The sequence below is a fragment of the Mastacembelus armatus genome, chromosome 1 (assembly GCF_900324485.2).
Source record: "Mastacembelus armatus chromosome 1, fMasArm1.2, whole genome shotgun sequence".
NCBI classification, from domain to species: domain Eukaryota; kingdom Metazoa; phylum Chordata; class Actinopteri; order Synbranchiformes; family Mastacembelidae; genus Mastacembelus; species Mastacembelus armatus.
In genome coordinates this window covers 19328020-19349965 of record NC_046633.1, presented here as the reverse complement: position 1 = coordinate 19349965, position 21946 = coordinate 19328020, and the positions used below count along the sequence as shown (strand labels likewise).

Sequence of the window (21946 nt, the reverse complement as noted above, 5' to 3'; positions counted from 1 at the left end):
TTGCCTGTAGGTTTGAATGTGAATGTGAGTGTTTGTCCGTCTCTGTGTGTCAACCCTGTGATAGACTGGGGATCTGTCCAGAGTGGACCCTGCCTCTCACCGAATGTCAGCTGGGATTGGCTCCAGTCCTGCATGACGCTGAATTGGACTAAGTGGTATACTGTATGGGTGGATGGACCATTTCAGACACTTTTCTTGTAGTCAGTCAATCCCAAATATTCTCTGATTTCAGCGTCTTAAATGAGAGAACTTCCGGCTCTTCTTTGTTATGTATGCTTGTAAACTAAACATTTTTGGGCAAAATTCATTAGGTTCAAGCTAAACAAGATGTCACAGCTCTGCAACTTTTGCAATGAGGTTTTATACACAAAAGTGTTGAAAGAATTATTGGCAGATTTTATTTAGAACTATTGGTCTAAAACATTTTAAAAACTATGTGATGTGACACTTCTAACCAACAACAGTTGTATTGTAACAAAAAAAACCATTACCCAGAAAATTCTCTATTGTTGTGTGCCTAATATTGTTTCTTTGGCACATCCATGTACACATTTACTGTGTCTGGTTTTGTTTATCTCCAGCTCTGTTTGTATGAGCTAAATGTTTCACCTCTTACTCCTTTGCTATACTTACATTTCATTTCCCAGCACTTATCCGATCACATTACATGGTAAATTACTTGTAACTTCTGATGATGCAATCATGGGTCTCTCACTTGCATTTTAAATGTGGATATGTTGGTTTGTTTCCTCAGAGATCTTTCCAAGAACCACATCTCCTCCCTTGATACCAGCCTCTTAGATCGTCTCACTAGCCTTCGAGAACTGTGAGTAGCAGCAATAAAATGTATTTGTGTGTTAAAATTGCTGTTAAAATTTCAATAACTATCTGTCCGTCTGTCTACCTGTCTATCTATCTATCTCGCGTCTTACATCTATATATTATTTATTTTTCAGGTATCTACAAGGGAACAGGATCAGCGTTCTCCCGCGAGGGGTATTCTGCTGTGGGCCACTCTCAGTCCTGTGAGTGCAAAGTTTAGAGAAGATGAGAACCTGGCAAACCCAAGGTTGAGAGTAACGAAGAACGAGGAAGATTAAAAAGAAAACAGGAGAGCAAAGGCTCGGTTTAGTCTGGATTTAAGTAGGCAGAAATCCCAGGAGTGAGCTAGTTAGACCAGAGAACATTTACAAAAAATATACACAGTGTATACTTCACACACACACGCGCACGCACATATGTGCACATGTACACACACACACACATCAATCACAGCACGATTAAGTTCAATTACAGCTTACTGCTCCAGGCTCCCACTACCTCCTTTATCCCTCTCTCCATCTAACCATGTCTCCTTTCCTCCCTCCATTACCTTATTTCTTCCACCCATTGAATGGGCGTTTAAGCAAGTGTGTGTGTGTGTGTGTGTGTGTGAGAGAGAGAGAGAGAGAGATGAGAGAGGACTCTGGTGGTTTCCATCAGTTCCTTCCAAAACCACCACACAACGGCCCCATTATGTAGCCTACTGGATAGAGGGGGGAGAGAGAGGGAGATCAAGAGTGAAATAAGACAGAGAGAGCTAAAGAAAAAGAAAAGACAGAAGGATGGAAACAGGGCAAACAAATGTAAAAACATCAAAAGTCTGAATGCCAACTGTTACTAAGCACTTTTAGTCATTTTGCGTGACAGCTGTATTTCCAGTTTCATAATAATACAGGTGAAAAGTTTTACATATTAGTTAATTAAATGACTCAATTATTGTATTTGAGTTTTTTGGTCAGTAACAATGCTCACCACGTTGATCCTATGATAAAAATGGTGCCAAATTAAATGTATACAAGGAGTAAAAGGAAGTTGCTCTTTTTCAAATGCCAACAATGATTTGTCTCTGTTGTTTCCATCAGTGATTTGAGCAGCAACCAAATCACCACCATAGAAGAAAGAATATGCAATTTAACTCAAATGTAAGTAATCTGAATTTGTTATTTTTCTCTCCCATTTATTTACACACACACACACACCTACACATACAATAAGATGAATGGAGCTCTATTTCCGACTGGAGTGGGAGATTGTAAGTAGTAATTATTGCCACCAGGTCTTTAGATGAGTGTTTTTCTTGTGCACAGTCTGTAATTGAGTGATGCCTAACAGACTAGTTGTTAATAGACAGAGAAAGTTACATTTTAAAATCTTGTTGTTCTTGTCTCTTGCTTCTATCTCTGTCGCTTCATTTAAACACCCTCTTGTTGTCTGGATGTATTTTCCGTTTATCAAGCTCCCCTAAATCTGTACAATATATACTTAAAAGGGTAATTTGGATTCTCAACACATATCAGTAATAATCAGATTAATAGCCCAGGCAAAATAAAGATGCATCATGTAACCAGACATCTTTACAAACACCATTTACCAACATCGGCTTTAGTATTTCGTCACACAGACATCAGTTTATTACCAGTGGCGTCAGTGGTACTTCATTCTCCTATTTCTGTGAGTTTTTTCTTGTTTCGCTGTTGATCCAGTCACTTCCTTTGCATCCTCCTCTTCTCCAGTGACCTGAGCAGTAACCCCTTTGAGTGTGACTGTAAGCTGTTGCCGCTGCTCAGCTGGCTTCAGGAAAATGAGGTGCGAGTTCGACGCCCAGAAGCCATGCTCTGCAGCCACCCTCCTGAGCTCCGCCACCAACCTCTGCTCAATGTCAGCCTGCTCACCTGTGGTACGAAATGAAGACACACCAACACCTAAACATTTTCCTAAAAAAAAAAAAAAAAAAAAAATCACAAAAATGTGCATCATAGAAAAAATGAGTTGAGGACTTTGTTGTCCTAAATTATCTCTCAATCCCAATAAGATGTGAGCCATTTCCAGCAGCAACAGTCAGATTCATGAGAGGCTCAGCTCACAGGAAGACATCACTGAGATACACACTTAAGCCTTAAGCAGCTAAACATTTGTGAGCTACTTAATTGCCATGACAAACAACAAATATAGTCTTACCACGTTATACTATCTTTGTTATGGAAACTTCAGACATAAACCACTCATCACTGAAGTTTTTTTATCTCTTGCTGGACAGAGTTGGTTTGGTGCCTTAAAGCCTCTCTCTTCTTCAGGTCTGAACTATGCAGCTTGTCTTGAGGACAGCAGCAGTGGAGGAGGGGGACGAAGCGAGCTTGTTATTTTCTCTTCCTCCACACCTGGAAACTTCACACGTGAACATTGCAACAGTGTGTGTTTTGCTGCATCCCACCGCTATGGGGGCTTGGGGGCTAGGCAAGAGTGTCTCTGCAGCACAAACTCTGAGCCCAATTTCATCAGTGAATCTCAGTGTTCAGCTGCCTGCACAAAGCCCCATGTCATGAAGGTATTCAACACACAGCAGGGTCAGATAGTCATCACTGTACAGCAAGATGCCAAATGTCTAAAGCGTATAGTGTGTCTTCTGATGGAGATCTCTACTGTACCTTCCTTCTCTTGATTTATTTCTTTTTTTTATAAACACATCCTTCTGGACATCCCTCTATAGACTTCCCTATCGTCAGATTCAGTTTCCTGCAGGATTGTTGTACAGAGCAACTCAAGAGAAGTTTTCAAGACTACAATTAAAAAAAATTGAGATTTATTTGTTTTAACTTGGAGCAGTTCATAAAACCACATTTCTATTTAAATCCATAAAATAATAGTGAAACCACAAACATCTTAACAATTAACATAAAAAAATTTTTTATTTTACTTTTAAATACTTGTGCATATTAGCACAAAAACCTCTTCCTCACATGGTTTCGTTCAATTCACAGGAATGTGGGTGGACTCTGGCTCATGATGTGTTTGCGGTGGACTTCTCTGTCTCACTGAAGCCTCTCCCACTGCAAAGTGTTCATGACCGCATCAGTTTCTCTGCTGCCTCCTCTGTTGCTCCAGTGATGCTATCCTGGGACTTTGGTGACCTTTCAACACGGGTCAACACTACTGGGACAGGGGTGACCACAACAACTCACAAATATGGACTTCCGGGGCATTATACAGTCACTCTGATAGCCTGGGCTGGACACAAGGAGGCAAGAATCATTTTACACTGCAAACCATTTATACAGTTTTGGTAATCTACCGGTGACTTTAATGTTTTGTTCTATACCTACGTGTGTCAAGGTCTCTACACGGGGAGGGGTAGACGTGACACTTCCTCCTAAACTGGAGCTGCACTGTCCAACTCTTGCAGTGGTCAATAAGAGCCTGGAGTTTACACTTGTCAGCTGGGGCGGTGTTGGTGTTGATGTGGACTGGAAGATCACAAGGGATGGTGTCCAGATAGCCAAAGGTACGATACACCAACACTCAGGCTCTGAGCAGGCAATGACACTAACATGATGGATGAGTGAATGAATTAGCATGATGAAAGAATGAATTAGCATGATGAAAGAATGAATTAGCATGATGAAAGAATGAATTAGCATGGCAACAGTTTTTGTAATCAGCAGCCACTTAGTCTTAACTTTGTATTCTCTGACTTTCGGTGCATAGCAGGTAGCGAACAGGTGGTTTTAGTGTGTTTCAGAGAAAACAGTTGTTTATATGGTAGCTGTGAGGCATTATGTGCATTATGACATTATGTAGTGACAGGTGATGATTATCTGTGGGTTCATCACTACAAGCAGTACCTTTCAAATTATAGTATATTTAGTCAAGTGATTCTTGAAGAATATGTCAATTACAGCTGCTGTAAGTTCAAACTTACAGCAGCTGTTTTTCTACATTCTGAAAAACTCAGCTTCTTCTAAATGGTCGGAGTTGGCCAGAGTCTCAGTTACAGAATATGCTGTATCTCCCTTTTCGCACGCACGCACGCACGCACGCACGCACGCACACACACACACACACACACACACACACACACACACACACACACAGATAGGGAAACAGTTCACTGGTCTCCCTCTGGACTGATCTCCAGACAGCCTTCCTTTCCTTCATGTACCTTTTTCAGCTGACATGAGAGTCTATTGAGATTTGCTCCATCATTTGATTTTTAGGATTTGAATCTTCTGCTTTTATTCAATGTGTTCACCAGCTTGTTTTTTTGAGATATTGTGAGGCTGGCCTCTGCTAAGTAACTTTGCTTTAGAAGAAAGACTCTCTCTCCATCGTCTTACCAGATCTCCTAAGGTCTTCTACTTTTTCCTAATAACCTGTGTGTCATTCCCAATCGTTGATTAACCCACCCCCAACACACACACAGGACCTGTTGTTAAAACTCTTTTCTCCAATGAAGGTGCTTGCTCTAAATCTCATTTGTGATAAAAAGACAGTACAAGGTGAGAGTCTGGGAAGCTATTGTGATGCACTAGAGGAAAAAGTTCTTTCTGTGTGTCTTAAGTCGATAGTGTGTGAGTGTGTCCTTGTGTACCTGGCGTGTGAGTAAGGCCACAGTCTATTCAGTGCTTTTTAAAGTTTTTACTCTTCTTTTACTTTTTAACACTTATCAACATATTTTCTTTGGCTCAGCCTTAAGAAGCTGAGACAAACCACTGTTCTCGTTTTTATTAAAAACGAGAACAGTGCTGTAGACACGCATCAGCAGACCTGACACTAACATCTTGACGATTTTTCACACATATCCATCAACATTACGTATGCCTTTATCAGGATTTTAGCAGAAATGGATGCACAGACAGAAGAATTCCTAGAAGAAAATGACATCATAAATAACAAATAGTCAGTATTAATATATGAAATCAGTGTATCCTTAAAGTTCAGTACCTTTGCTACTTCTTTGTGCTTCAGTTTATGTACTTTTGTTCCCTTTTCATGAACATACACCAGACTTGAAGTCAAATGTTTTGAATACTGTTTCAGCAGTGTGATAATGACTGTGCATGATGTTGTAAGTGACAGTGCAAACGATCTAGGAAATAATGTGAATGTTTCTGTCTCCCACCAGCCTCCCCTCACTGTCCAAAAGACGGTGTGTACCACGCGGAGTCGTCATGCTGTTTCCAAATTGTTCCTGACGAGTTAAGCTGGACTGATGCTCGACAACAATGTTCAGACCGTGGTGGGGATCTGGCAGTCGTGAGGAGTGATGCGCTGCGTAACCTACTAGCACTTAAAGTCACCCAGTGAGTGTTTTCTGTCTGTGTGTTTTTAATAATACTGTGTATATAGTCTCAGTTTTTTCCTAATCTGTGATCTTCCTCAAAGTGAGACAGTAGGTCAATATTTCTATTCTGTCAGTGGAAGAGAACAGGCCCTTCAGAAATTTGTTAGATATAGTGTCATCGCTGCTGGTTTTTGTCCTTAATTTTTGTCATCTATTACATCTTCTCTATTATTATTTAATCTCTACCTGCATAAAGATACTGAAATTGCTGTTTTTTTTCACCCACATACTACAGTTTCTATTCAGATACAAACAGATTTTGACATCAGGCTTAGTTGCAAAAATGGTACAGTAAACCATCTCTTTCCACAAACGCAGTAATACTACTTTGCTCTGTGTACCGTATGTCTCTGTAACAATCATATATCACCGTCTATTTGGCTTTGGAACAATGGAAAAGTTTCTGGCCTTGTGCTGATCTGGAGGCCTCCAGTGTTTGGTGTTTAGGTCGGAGAAGGTCGCAAAAAATACATCTGTAAAAGCACAGCTGCGTTGTAACTTTAACACCCTTGGAGAAGGAGTCCACAGTTCATGGTGTGTGTGTGTGTGTGTGTGTGTGTGTGTGTGTGTGTGTGTGCGTGGTGCGTGTGTGCGTGCGTGCGTGTGTGTTTGTGTGTGCGTGCGCGCGGGCGTGTGTGCGTGCGTGCATTTTAATGTGAGGGTAGAGGCCCTGCCCTCATAGATTGAAGCAGATGAGAGAAGAAAAAAACCTGTTGTAGCTCCCTCCTCCTCTCTGTTCCTCCACCCCCTCATTTATATAAGGAAAAACCTTTTTTATATCAGACCTTGTTTTTTGACACAAAGATCCTTTTTCTTGTTCCCTGTCCACTTTTTAACCTTCAGCTTTTTGAGATTGTGATTTTTACAGATGTGAGTAGTCAGCCAGCGTGAAAAAGTCTCACCAAAAATAAAGAAAACAAGACAAAGAAGAAAATTTTCATCCAGGTGAATTTTCCGATATGTTATAAAACAACTCCCATCTGCCTTTAGATCATCATGAGTCAAAGATGACCTTTTTTTTTTTTTTTTTTTTTTTTTGATGTGTGTGTGTGTGTGTTAGAAGGACGACCATTTTGTTTTCAGTTACCACTGTATGACGGAAAGAAAAATGGAAGCTGGGGGAAAATGTGCAGTCCATTAGTGGACTCATAGAGTGAAAATTCATTTTATCTGTTGTAATCACAGGGACACACTGAATATCTAACATCCCACTAGGGTTCAATCAAAGCCCATTTTCATTCTCGGTACCCTGCAGTTATTGATTGTTGAATTCAAGCGCCCTCATAATTCATTGATCTCAGTGTTACTTCTTGAGACGCACATCGATTCAAGTCTGGATGTCTTATATCAAGTTTCCTTGTCTGACTACAGTCATGTTAACATGGACATGTGTGAAAAGGACATTTTTCCATCTTTTCCATCTGACCCTTGCATTGCACAAATAGTACAGTTTCCAGTGTCTCCCACAGGTCTGAAATATACTATACATCACCTGTCAGCTACAACAAACAACAATCACGTGACCTTTCACACAATATTTTGATTTATTCAATATTTCGATTAATTTCATATTTTTACAGATGCATCCTACTAACCCTCCCCTCCATCTACACATATGTGACGAGTAAGAGGAATAAAAACTTGAGAACGAAACATTCTTTGGTACACAAATATGGCACTGTTTGTCAGAGCACTTAATCTTCCTAGATTTTGCAAAGAAGACACCTGCGCATATGGAAATGCTTCTGGTGTTAGTCCATTTATCAGTATTTGCAGACATGCAGCCAAGTGCTCCTCTTTCATTCCTCAGGGCGGTATTCACCTGACAAACAGATGAAAAACATTAAATTAAGTCTTGATATTTGATTGAAAATCTGATATTTGATCCAAAATACTGTATCGTGTGTGTGTGTGTGTGTGTGTGTGTGTGTGTGTGTGAGAAAGGTACATTTAATTTACTGTACCCAGTTAATGGTGGGATCTCTCTGAGTTAACATTGAAGATGGGGATGACCAGCCCAGCTGCCGACAGAAGACAGAGGGAGCGATGGAGCCAACAACCACACACTTGAATGACCAGTAGGCACTCTACTTATCTATGCTACCTGTCCATTCCTGCCCTAGGGAGCGAGGTGTATGGCTGGGCTTAAGTGACGTCGACTCTCCAGGCAAGCTGCGCTGGATAAATGGCTCAGAGGCACAAGAAGGAGAGGAGGGTCCACCACCGCGTTCCTCGATATCCCGTGGAAATGTGTGTGTGTCCCTCGATCAGCGCAGTCAGACCAGTTCACATCTATGCAGTGCCAAGCGGGCATATGTCTGCCAGTACAGCCCTCAAGGTAGGCCTAATACATGACAGATACACACGTGAAGCAGTCTAAAAACGTGTATCGAGAGAAGGAAAATAAAAACTGAGGCACAGATTTGATGTAAATACAAGATCCTTTACCTTGGTTTTTTGAGCTGAAGAGCAGAGAATTTTAAGCTTCTTCACATCTATGCTTAGTTTTAGTTTAGCAACTTAGTTTTTTTAACAAAGTTGTGGCACGAATAAGTGCTGAAATGAAAAGCAAGCAGCCTCCTGCATAACTAATCACAAGGACAAGATGGGCTCTCTGAAGCACCGTTTATAACTGGAGAACATTGGGCTTTGATACAAATTGCTCCTTGTAATAAAAGCATCTAGAGAATATCTTTTATCATTTTCAGCGTTGTAGTAACATTAGAAAGATATGGTAAAGCACCTCCATAATTTAATACGTGGTTGTTGATAAGGATTTGTTTCTCTTTATGAATGGAATCACAGTTTCAGACTAGGTGGTCAGGGAGGATAAGAAACAACTCTGTTTGGTAAAGGTAATAGCTTTGTTACCTAAGGCTTGGAAATATTTCTACTTTAGTGTTCATAGACTTGGACTGACTGGACCACCTTTGATTGCTGCAGCAAAATTGCTGCTATTTCATTTGTCTAAATGCAAAGTGTTTACCACAGCTAGGTGTTAAGTGTCCAACATAATGTTAGTGAGTCTGGTTATTTTTATCAGTGAGACTAAGCTAAATAACAATATAATGCAGTACATTTCAATAGCAGCACAAACTACATCTTCCAGAATGATAATAGAGTTGATTACAACACTTTTCATCAAGGGAGGATTTATTGCAGGACCGCTGTCTTAGACTGCATTAGTTTTAGTTGAGCGTAGCACTCTAAAATGGCCTTCAAAACTGAACTGAAATCCATTATATGTGTGTTTTGCTCTTCCTCTCTCTCTTTCTGTCAAAAGAATCTGTTACTGTGTGGACAGTTGCTTCACCATTGCCTTTCTCTCCCCTTTTTTTAAGTCCTTCAGTCCTCTCTCCTCTTTCCTTACCATGACATCATTCTGTTTACGCCTTTACAGTGCGTGTTCCAGATGCAGGGATCTACATGGTGGGCCTGGCTGTGTTTCCCTCTCATAATCCTTTGCACTATGCCCCATCCACTACTCTCACTACTCCACAACCTCCCAGCAGTGGCATAGAGGTGAGGAGGAATCTCAGCTTGTTTATTTAATTATTGTACTGTTCTCATCAAACCATATTTTGTCAGGTTCTCATTTTTCCCTTTTTCCCCCTCACTCAGATGCTGTTATTCCCAGCTCTGAGCTTCGTTCAGCCAGGCCGTCTGTCCTCACTAGAGTTTGTCACTCGGGAGCGCAATTCAGAAATCCACATTCGATTCCAGACCTACAGACCTCACTGTCATTATCCCGGCCTGCACCTGCTGCTACCAAGTGAGTCACACACTGAAGCACAAAAACACACTCTGTTAACAGACACTATAAAATATTTGGAACGTAAAAACCGTCTGCACATTCCTGGTGTTAAAAAACAACACCTGCATCCACACCTCCAGTTGGACAAAAATATATACACACACACTGACCTGCCCTGTCTCTAGTTGTTAGATGGGTGAATGTGAAAGACAAGTTTGAATGGAGACAGAACGGCAAAACAGGAGAGTCAAGATGACCTCCCTTATGTCCTCATCCAGACACAGGAAACACACCTGCAGCACTGCAGTGGCAGGAACAAAATATTCAGATGCTTTGTTTGTTGTGCATCTCTACTAAGGCACAGCAGCAAGGAACACGAAAAGGTGTGAGAAATGCAAATCTACAGAGGCGAGCAGCTTAGTAAAGACACACAGGCTTTATCTGATTTGGAATTTGTGAATACAGCGACAGGAGAAGAGATGTCAGAGATAATGAGATAACTCTATTAATTACACAGAAAGCAGGGTTGATGTACCCCATGCAGAGACTGTCAGTCTCGCGCACTACTTATGTCCCCACTATAATTACACCCACAGCACACCCATCTTTCACATTAACGTTTTATATCTGCACACTTTTTGCTTTGTTTCGGAGAGATGTGTGTGTTTATTGTAATTTGGTTCCTTTTAGATTCAGATTTTCCATGTTTATAAAATAGTTTGAATACATATTAAAAAAGTAAGGAGGTAGGGATCAAACCCGCTCCTCTTGTTACAATAAAATTGCCGCTCTGCATTGATCCAATAATCAAAGTAGTTCAAACTTAAAAATAAACAATTAAAACAATATACAATCTTATGTCTCAGGTTGTGGAGGTCCAGTGTGCGCTGCAGTGGCTGTTTGTGTCCCCAATGACACCAGAAGTGGTGATCCATCCCCTTGCCCCCGACTAGAACAATGGTGTCCCTTCCAGCACCGATGCCTGCCCCTCTCGAGTGTATGCCAACCATCTTCATGTCCCAACTGCATCCAAGGTCACCACCTGCCCCCCGGAGTGCTGAGGCCTAGATACACCTTACAGACCGAAGTAGTCTTTACTCTATCAGCAGGTCCAGCTGCACACATACTGGTGAGAGGATCTTTTTCTTTTTTTTTTTTTTTTAGTGTTTTTTTGTAGCTGTAAAGTGCACAAAGTTCAGAAGTAGTTGATGACTACCAGCTTCAAGGGTGTTTACAGCCAGTTGGGATAAAAACGTTAAGGGATTGCAGCTGTTCGGCAGTGCCTGCCATTTCGTTTCAAGAGGGAAATCAAGTTTTGATGTTTTGATTTAATACAGAATACGCTTATTTTGTTATTTATTTTTCAGTGGGCAATGTGCAGAAATACTTCCATAATCTGTATTTTAATTTTAATATAATATGATCCTTGTTTCTGCCAGATACAAGAACAATTGGAGGACCTCCTGGTTTCCCGTGGTGATGTCATCGCCCTGCAACATGATGCTGGTCCTGCCTCCCTGCTGCACTGCCAGACTTCTCCACATTCACTGTGGCGACAACCAGTTTTAGCTCTCAACCAGTCAGAGTGGTTTTCGTTCGACAACACCAGAAAATCAACAGATAGCTCAGCAGACTCTCTGCCTGACCCGGAACTTGACGTCAAGGCGCTGGTGGAGGATGGTGAAGGAGGCTGGCTGGAGGAAGTAGTTTGCCCCATCAGAGTGCTTTATGTGGGACACAGTGAGATCCAGCTTCAGGGAACACAGCTGTCTGCTGGATTACCCCAGCCTGGACTCTACACCCTGCTGGTAACACATCAAAGCTGTATCATATCCCAGCATGCATCTGATTTCAGAACGCAGAAGGAGGCCACATAAGAATGAAAAACCTATACAAACTATAAATTAGATAAAGCAATTCTTTTTGTGGTTAACGTGTTGCCAGAGATGCCAGTAAATGTAATGAAAGTTAATATTTGTCTCTGGCAATCGGATATCGGCTCAATGGAACAATACATACCTCCATTCATTATCTATTCACACTTATTCCTAACTAGGGTCCCAGGGACCTGATGGAGCCTATCCCAGCTCTCTTTGGGTGAAAGGCAGGGGTACACCCTGGACAGGTCACCAGTCCATCACAGGGCCTGGACCAATACATTTTTCCCTTAATTTAGTTTAATTTTATTTTAATTTAATACATTTTCAGTATCCCATATACTGAAACCCATTAATTAGTACCCATTACATGCCTCTATTGCTTTTTTATGCAGTTAGTTCTGCTTTATTTCACTAATAAATGAAATGACATTTGAATTTGATCAATTTCAGGTAACTTCTACTGAGACATCATACCCAGCCTCAGCATCATGTCCTCTACGGGTGGTGCCTCCTCTGGGCCTGACAATCCTCCATCCCATTTCACAGAACAGCACCATTTACCTGCAGCCCAATGACACCCGGCTGTTGCTCCGTGTCCAGTCTCGCTATCTAACAAGGGTATCTCAACGCGACAGTAATCGCAGTGTGACCTTCCATCCTGAATGTCCGTCAGAGTTTTCGGCCAGCCCAGCACTATGTCGCCCAGGGCCAAACTCAGGAACCGGGGTCGATACCTCAGAGCCTAGTGTGTATGCGGTGCTGGAACTGAACCTGTCAGAGGAGGAGCAGAAGAGTCCAGTGCAGGTGGAGCTGGAGGCCCATAATAATGTGACGGAGGCCAGCCTGGTTGTGGTTGTCCGTCTGGAAGAACCGCTTAGAGGACTTGTGGTGCAGCCACACCCTGCACAAAGAGTGCTGATGGAGTCAGTGGTGGTGAGTGTGTTACAGTGCCTGAGAGTTCACATTAAATATTGATGCACTTTTTTTTAAATCAAGTTTCAAATAAATATCTAAATGTTGGTGTGTGTATTAGAGCTACACAGCGTCAGTCCTCGAAGGCTCCAGTCCCACATTTAAATGGACAGTGGATGACAAGCCCTACTTCACCTATTACAATACTGTTCTCAATGTCATCTATCAGCACGCTGCCATCTACAAACTCACAGTGAGTTTTTGCCACATGTTCCAACCTGGTACACTGCCAAACCTTTTCTCTTGTGTTTTCTATTGTCACTCTTACCGGAATATTTAACTTTTTGTTGGGGTATTCACAAAGGGTCAGAAAATTGGTTTGGACAGATTTAACTGGGAGGTTTGACATTAGTAATTGTCAGTTTTTAAAAAAAATCAACAATCAACATGTGGAAAATATGGAACAGTCTGAAAGTTGTCAGCATTGGAGTTCAGACATTTTTATAGGATACACCATATATATATAGAAATACTTGGACTGTGCAACACTACCTTAAAAGTGATGTGTAACTCCAACTTCCTAACAGCTCTGTGGTGTCTCTTCTAGGTAACAGCCATAAACCATGTCAGCGCCCTCAAAGAGCATTTCAACGTGACTGTGGACCGGCTGCAGCCCATGGCCAATCTCACAGTGAAGGGCGTGCCTGATGTGGTCCCTCAGGGCTCCACTCAGACTCTCACCACGTCTGTGCTCGTGGACATGTCTGTCGCTGCCACCTTCAGGTATGAACACATGATTGATACATCCATACCTTTTGTGATGTGTTTAAAACAGAAACTAACATAAAAAATTCCTCTGTCAATACTCTGTGTCACATCTACTCTTTTATTGTTGAGGCAGAGAAAAAATAATACATGTGTTAGTGTTTGCTCCTTTCTTTCTCTTTATCTGTCTCTCTGTCTTTCTCTTTGGTCTTTTCTCTGTTTTTGTCTTTCTGTGTGCCATAATAGCACCGCAGCAGTCATACCATGCAGGGCCTTGGATTTATAACCATGTGGTTAGAGCAGATTGCTGACAAGAATTTTCCCTTCTGCTCGGCTGTTTCCCCTGTTCTTTTTTTCTCTTTCTTTCACTCTTTCTCTTTACTCTTTTTCCGCCCTCTCCGTTTCACATTCCCACCCTCTCAACTGTGGCACACTCTTTCACTTAATTTCCCTCCACTCTCACCATTCTTGGTCCTGAAAGGCTTCCTAAGTTTTGAGTTTCCACTTCTCTTCGTCCAAACCCTCCGTTGCCTCGTCAGAGAAGATTCCCACTTTCCAGTGGTGTGTGTGTAGAAGGAATTGTTATCAGTACAGCTATTCATCTAACAGCTATATTTTAATGGTTACACATTGTCTCTGTTATGCTGCAGATGGTCTTTTGGTGATGGAGGATATAAGGAGTTTGAGTACAAGCCTCCATACTCCCCCATCCTCCTCTGCCCTGAGTCCCTGAATCAGGTTTTGCTAAGCCACAGTGTCACCTATATCTACTCTCAGCCAGGTAACCCCTAACCCATCACACTGTCAAGCATTCAGTCTTGACAAGAAGAGCAGCAGTATACACACATACAGCTAATTCTGCCTCCTTGTTCTCCCTTTCTTCCTTCTTTCCATACAGGAATATACACAGCGTTAGTGTCAGTGTCCAACCGTTATGAAAACATCAGTCAGAGTATTAACATGAGCGTCTACAGCATCCTCACTCGTGTTGATATACAAACAGAGCCGCACCTTCTCCTCACTGGCAAATCAGCCGATTTTGAGGCTCATCCTCTGCCCTCACCATATGGCATTCACTATGACTGGCACTTTGGAGATGGTTCTGCCCCGATGAAAGGTCGTCGTGTGGCGCATACCTGTGCACAAAGTGGCATTTTTAATGTCTGTGTTGTGGTAAACAACACAATCAGTTCTACAGAGAATTGCACTAAGCTGTTTGTATATGAAGAGATTGAAGATCTGACAGCTGAAAGCTCCTCTCCCACAGAGCTTCACACTCCTACTACGGTGCGGGCACACCTTGCTTCAGGTAATAACATCACATGGACGTTCTCGATGGGTGATGGGACCATCTACACTACATCTGAACCTCAGGTGTCACACAACTACATCAAAGATGGCAACTACACAGTAAACCTGACTGCTGCGAATGCTGTGAGCTCTGGCTGGACAATCCTGCCTGTGCAGGTGTTTGTTTTCCAAGTAATAAGAATGGAGCCATCTGGGTGTGTCCAGGAGCAGACCCCTGTCAACTTTAAAGCCTGGGTTTCTGGTAACGAATCAGCTCACATTTATGAATGGAGTTTTGGGGACGGTAGACCAAATGAGACGGAGCATGGCAACCCCAGAGTCTCACACACCTACTGGGAAAGTGGTAGCTACCACCTCTCGCTGCTTCTTTCCAGCGGAGCCAACGAGGCCACCAAGGCCAACTTCTTCAACTGGGTGTGTGTACAGCCAGCTTTGACCAACATCAGCCTTGCCCTTGAGAAATCACACTATGTTGTTGGGGAGGAGATACAGTTCCAGGCCAGAGCTGAGCCAGAGTTTAACTACAGCTATGAGTGGGACTTTGGTAGAGAGGAAGCCCTTGTGCTCATCCGTGGCTCTGGGAACACAATGACAACATATAAAAACCCAGGTCATTACATCGTGACAGTGACTGTCTTCAACAACATATCCACTAGTAACACTAGTGTCATGATCGATGTTCTGATGCCTATAGGGCCAATTATTATTCAACATAATGGCACTAAGTACAACAACCTGACACTTAAAGCACCGTACACTTTCTCCACTTTGTCCTTGGCCTCCAATGTCACTTACACCTGGAACTTTGGAGATGGGAATGTGCTCACAGGCCAGAATGCTGTCCATACATACAACTGCTCAGGAAACTACATCATCACACTGACAGCAGCCAACACCGTAAGCAGGAATCACACTACTTTACCTGTTGCTGTCCTTGCACCGATCCGTGGATTAACTGTCAATGCCAGTTTGGTAAATGTCCCTCTAAATGCCTCCGTCCACTTTGACGCACATATGGAAGACGGAGATGGTGTCAGGTTCTCTTGGATCTTGTGTGATCGCTGCACCTCAATCCCAGGGACGCACACTATGTTCTACACGTTCCGCTCTGTTGGCACTTTCAACATCATTGTGACAGCGGAGAATGACATAGGGACATCTCAAGCGAGCATCTTCTTGTTTGTTCAACGTGAGCTGGAGGGGCTGCAGATCTTAGCAGAGGGGGAGATTGGAGGAGGTGGAGGTGTCGGATTGACCAGTTGCTGTTTTGCTACAAATCGTGTTCTCCACCTTCAAGCAGGATTGAAGGAAGGAACCAACATGACATTTACCTGGAACCTCATCAGAGAGTCAGACCCCATCAGCTCAAGCTTCAACATAAGTGGGAAGACTGTGGAGGTGAATTTCTCTACACCGGGTTCATGTGACATCTATCTCAGAGCCACCAACCTTCTTGGCCAGTTGTTCATCAACAGAACCATCCACTTTCTGGAACCAGCCAGAGGGCTGCACCTGCAGATCAGCAACAACCCAATTGCAGTCAATGCTTCAACTAACCTGACAGTTTCGACTAAGGAGGGCTCAAACCTGCAGTACCACTGGTCTGTAGCAGGGAATATTCTGCAGTGGAACAAGCCTTGGAAGACGCTCAACTTCATCAGTCCTGGCCAAAAGCTGGTGACTGTGGAGGTCTTCAATGAAGTTAGCTCAGAGGTTGTGTCAGAGATTGTCAGTGTCCAGGAAGTCATCTCAGGGCTAAGGTTCACAGCCACCAATGTGACAGAGCAGAATTATGTGGCAACTGGCGCCAGCATCTCGCTCCAGGGGGAGGTACTGACAGGAACCGATGTGATGTGGACATGGCTGCTGGAAGGAAGAACAGAAACAGGAAAGAAAACTAATGTGATTTTCCAGGAGCCAAAGTCAGCCACTGTTACTCTAAATGCCACCAATGATGTCAGTGGGCAAGTGGTTTCCAGGGAGTTCTTTGTTCAGGACAAGATTCAGGGCTTGGAGCTAAGGGCAAGTAAAAAGATCGCAGGAGTTGATGAAAATGTGGAGTTTACCATTTCAATGGCTGCAGGCTCGGATGTTCGTCTGATCCTCAGTATTAGTGGAGATGCCACTGTTACACCTCAGCCCAACCAAACCTATGTTCACACATTCAGCAGGGTGGATACCTACATGGTGAACCTCACTGCTCACAACCAGGTAAAGTCAGAAGGGAAGGATAAGAGATTAAAAGAGCTTATTGCAATAGACTGTAGATACTTTAGCTGGTCATGTATAGCATGTATACCATGCAGCTTTTTGCATTTAGCAATGAAAAATCATTTTCTACTTTTGACAGCCTGCACATACACCAAAACAAGGTTTGTTATCTGCCTGACACATTTATGCTAACAATCCAGTGATACCTTTTTTGGCATAGATAGTAGCAACCCCATGGCATCCTTGTCAGGGACTCTTTGTCTGCACACTGCTTCTCACAGAGAGACCTTGAAATGGTTAGAGCTTGTGTAGTATTTAAATATGTACATGGTGTTGTCCTAATACTGAGCACATTGTTGTGATCCATTATTTATCTATATATCAAGTTATTTGACCCGACTGCTGAAAATTTCAGACTTTAGTGTCTCTGGTGGTAGTATTAAAAAGGACCACCATGCACCTGCACCCAGTCTGTTGATAAACCAGGTCATCACTTCCTTACACATTTTTTTAAAAAAAAGGAACCGGGGTTGATTTTTTTTTTTTTTTTAAATGTCAAAGTTGGAATTTTCTGCTGATTACACACTAATGACAACATATTTATGAGTACTATGCTCCATTTCTTCTAATAGATCACTCTAAATATTATACATTGAACCTTTAATCAAAATAATGTTGTAATTATATTTAAATATATTGCAATGTGACAATCCAGGTGAGTTCCAAGAGGCGGCACCTCCAGGTTGAGGTGATGGAAGCAGTGCGTGGACTTACGATCCTGGGGTGCTCTGCAGCGATCCCTGTAGGTGTGAAGAGGTCCTTTGTTGCCAGTATCCTGGCAGGAAAACCTGTTACTTTCCTGTGGACCTTTGATCTGCAACACCACACCGCGACATCACATATGCGCACAGAGGTCAGATCATTTAAATATTTTGCATTTATATAATTTGGCTTTATAATATAGCAAACGGTGAAATGGTGATATATCTCTGCAGCCTCAGATATTCTACACACCAGACGAAGCAGGTTTATTAACCATCTACCTGAAGGCCTTCAATCTCCTGCATACTCAAAACATCACCAAGCAGATCCTGGTACAGAACCTCCTGAAGTCTGCCATCCTGGGTGCTGAACCATCAGAAACTTTCATCAATAAGTTGGTGACCCTGACGGCCTCTGTCGTACCCAAATCTAATTCTCTGGAGTGCTTATGGGACTTTGGTGATGGTTCTAATACAGTTCACTCCAACATCACAACTGTGGATTATAAGTACAGACACCCAGGACACTACATGGTCAAAGTATGTTTTCATTATTTAATGTTGCTCAAATATCTGTTTGTTAATCCTAAACACTAAATATATTAATCTGACAGATATTGTGTGTGAAGGCAAATTTATGATTTCACCATTTTGTTTTCTTCATCCTAGGTGAACTGTAGTAACTTGGTGAGCTCAGTTTTGGCCCAGGTGGAGGTAAACATCAGTGTATTAGAGTGTGAGGAACCAGAGGTGCAGGTGATTCAAGCACCACGCCTGGCCATCTGGCGTTACCAGCCCACTTTGGTGGAGGCCACTGTGGACCTAAAAGGCTGTGTACGCTACAAAGCTCAGTACCTCTGGGAGATTGTGTCAACACCTTCCTATGATAATCATAAAAGCCATCGGATTCGCCTGGAAGTGGATGTGCGGCGGCTGCAGCTGTCATTACCTAAGATGGCTCTGGCAGCAGGGAACTACAGCTTGGTATTTAATCTGTCATATGATGGTGTGCCCCTAACTAAGACTGCATCTCTGCAACTGAGTGTCATGGCTGCCAGGTCAGTAGCCAAACACTGTAGAGCTGTAGATTACATCCTTACATCCAGTGATTTGTAGTGTCTGAATCACTTCTGATAGTGCATGCAGAGTGAGCTTAACGCAATGACCTACACAAAATTTAACTTTGCAGTTGTTGTCACTTTGAATTCATGCCTTTTGTGATGGATTCTAATAGTGACCAAGTTTTATGGCTGTAAAAAGAAAAGTATTAAACCATCCACTCTACAGAATAGTCCATTTCTGTGGTTTTTACTCCATATGTCCCAAATTGGATTGTCAGAATATGACTAAATGATAACATTTCAGTTCAGACTTTTAAATATATCTTTACAAAAGCATAAGTCTAACCTAACCTTGTTGATCTGTAGAACAATAAGTTGATAAATAATGTGGGTTAACTTTTAAAATTGCACCACTTCATCTTAAAAACCTTTTCCCTTGTCAGACTGATGCCCATTATAGAAGGGGGCACCTTCCGGGTGTGGTCGAGGACTCAGGACCTGCAACTCAGTGCTGAACAGTCCTATGACCCTAACATGGACCCAGAGAGCCAGTCACTACTCCACTACCACTGGGAGTGTCAAAGTACATCAAAGGTAAGCTGCTTATACCTGCTCTATTATACCTGAGGTATAATAGGTTGGCCTTTGTGTTAAAGCAATGTAAAGGCTCAGCCAGTTGTGTTAAAGTTTGACTTAACTTTGTTTTCCTATCACATGTCACTATACTTAATTATATGTTCAGGCTCTCAGTAGGAGTGTGCATTGTTTTGTTCTGGTTTGTTCTTGAGATGTGCATGTAGGACAAATTATTTTTGATTCAATGCTTAGTGAAAAATGTGGCCACTAATACTGTTTTCTATTCTCATATAAAAATATTTTATTTACATGGATCAGCTATTGAAGTTTTTCTTTAGGCAGCATCTATTGACACATAGATTATATTACTCGCTAAAAAAACTATTACATAAATTAACGTGTTTTTTTTGTTTTGTTTTGTTTTTTTTGTCTACACCTAGCAGAATAGTGAATGGTAGATGAAAGTAGTAGAAAATAGTCTTTCTGCATATATGGAAGAATACAGCTGTTCTGTTTTTGCTTCTGTGGTTAGATAAGATTGTCTGTCTCTCTCTCTCTGTTTTCTCAACATTTGGCTCGAGTAGAATAGGAATAAAAGTGAATTGTAAAGCCAAACACCACTCTCAGACCTTTTAATGGTGAATTTATAAGAAAGAGTTTGGAGGATGGATTTGATTCTGCAAAGGATACTGTGGCCAAATTATGTAAGAGTCATCTGGTTCGAGTACTGTTAGCTGCCTTCAGAGAAGTTTGGCAGCCTTGATGTGAAGAGGCGAGGAGCTCAGTTGTTCAAGCTGCATGGCATTATTGTGAGGATATTTTGGCCAGTCCTCACTTCTGACACACCTTTAAAAGGCTATTTGAAGGTTAACACTTGGTTTAGGTTAGGATCAGGGTTGGGGTTAGACATTTAGTTGTGATGGTTATGATTAAGGTAATAGGCCAGGGAATGCATTATGTCATTGAGTGTCCTCATAAACATACAGTAACTGTACAAATATGGCTCTGTGTGTATAACTCATCAAACTTCATCATTTTGCATTATCCACACTCACTGCTTCCTTGGCTGAGTGGAAGCACATTCTGCCTGTGTAGCAAAAGACCACAAAATAAGGCCCAATGGGATGGGTGTGTCTAGCAGCAGGACAGAGTGACTGTCTGTCTGTGTGTGTATGTGTGTGCGCATGTGCATGTGCATGCATGCAACCACTGTGCATTTAAGAAGACATTTAAAGGATTACATAACTGTTTAGAGATAAACTTGGCATTCTACAGCTGGTGCTTTGCGCCCCAACGTGACAATTATACACTTGCATGCGAATAACATGCACAGATCACACACACTGACAGACACACACAGCTGTGAAGAGCTGCTGATAAAGTGAACAAAGGAGCACTAAGCTTGAAAGGAGAGAAAGAGCCGACAAAAACATGGTTGTCCTAGACTGTCCTGATCTGGAATACAGATACACTGTAGTCAAGAAGACAGTAATGTTGGTTGAAAGAAATACAGATCCTTGCAAGGCATTTTGACAGTTTTAACTTTATGACTATACACAGCTTTAAGAATTTTAAAAACAGGTATTGAAAGGACAAATACTAAATGCCACAGTAGGTACACAGATCTTTATTTGCAAAACTACATTTATCATGAGAAGCATTACAGTTAAACTGTATCACGGTATGACTATAACTAAGAAATGAACACAATATAGACATTATTTTCTCTGAAGATCAGTGCTTATTCTCATTTTTTGTAAAACATAATGGTTTCATATCATAAACGCTGCTGCAATTATTGTCTGTTTTACTTCTGCCCACTTTGTTTGCAGGGTCCAGAGCACTGCTCCAGTCTAAACTTCGGCCTGGGCTCCAGCGGTCCGGTGCTGGGAATCTCCGGCTCTGAGCTGGAGGCTGGTGTTGAATATACTTTCAAACTGACCATCAGCAAAGACGGCATGGCACCAGAGTCCACCACACAGACTGTAAGTGCACACAAGAATACAATATACACACACTTCGAACCAACAGCTCCCACTCTGAGTGTCTGGGATCTCTCCGATAGGTGACAAAATGATAAATGGGATAGAAATCTGCTACATAAATTTGACTATAGTTTTTACTCTTCTCTAACATTTTTTTGAGTGTAATATTGGGTAACCATTGCTGAAACGAAACAGTGGAAAAAAATGTTCATGGCAGAACACAGTGGAAGACATTGTTTAAGGAGTGTTTGGTTGTTTTGGCTACTTGAGTGTTATTGTAGTAATAAGTTACTGATCCCACAGAAGGGGATGTTCAGTATTTTCAGCTTCTGTTTGGTCATTCTTGAATGTATATTGATAGATGTTCACCAATAAACAGTAAGAATAATAAGAATAAAAATAAGAATAATAACAAATATCTCTTGTTTCTTGACCCTTTGCTATCTTTGATGAGATGAATATAACATAAGATAAAACAACAAAAGGCAAAATTGTTGGGAAGTGTGTTACTGGCTTTCTGATCAGTAGTGAGGCATCCTCTCTGCACATTTAACGGTTTATGTATTTGTG

General features: G+C 41.9%; 1 protein-coding gene across 2 annotated transcripts in view; it reads left to right on the top strand.

Moving 5' to 3' along the window:
• pkd1a (polycystic kidney disease 1a) overlaps positions 1 to 21946 on the top strand; it is a 55966-nt gene that overhangs the window by 10845 nt on the left and 23175 nt on the right. For both annotated transcript variants that reach the window (XM_026302789.2, XM_026302788.2), the window contains exons 2-24: positions 755 to 826; positions 957 to 1025; positions 1905 to 1964; positions 2556 to 2719; positions 3117 to 3367; positions 3801 to 4061; positions 4153 to 4321; positions 5942 to 6119; positions 8284 to 8498; positions 9561 to 9682; positions 9782 to 9932; positions 10781 to 11043; positions 11354 to 11722; positions 12245 to 12727; positions 12828 to 12959; positions 13314 to 13489; positions 14122 to 14252; positions 14370 to 16993; positions 17709 to 17906; positions 17989 to 18294; positions 18424 to 18812; positions 19259 to 19409; positions 21224 to 21376. In XM_026302789.2, the coding sequence (XP_026158574.1) occupies positions 755 to 826; positions 957 to 1025; positions 1905 to 1964; positions 2556 to 2719; positions 3117 to 3367; positions 3801 to 4061; positions 4153 to 4321; positions 5942 to 6119; positions 8284 to 8498; positions 9561 to 9682; positions 9782 to 9932; positions 10781 to 11043; positions 11354 to 11722; positions 12245 to 12727; positions 12828 to 12959; positions 13314 to 13489; positions 14122 to 14252; positions 14370 to 16993; positions 17709 to 17906; positions 17989 to 18294; positions 18424 to 18812; positions 19259 to 19409; positions 21224 to 21376 (7087 nt within the window). The remainder of the gene's footprint in view (positions 1 to 754; positions 827 to 956; positions 1026 to 1904; positions 1965 to 2555; positions 2720 to 3116; positions 3368 to 3800; positions 4062 to 4152; positions 4322 to 5941; positions 6120 to 8283; positions 8499 to 9560; positions 9683 to 9781; positions 9933 to 10780; positions 11044 to 11353; positions 11723 to 12244; positions 12728 to 12827; positions 12960 to 13313; positions 13490 to 14121; positions 14253 to 14369; positions 16994 to 17708; positions 17907 to 17988; positions 18295 to 18423; positions 18813 to 19258; positions 19410 to 21223; positions 21377 to 21946) is intronic.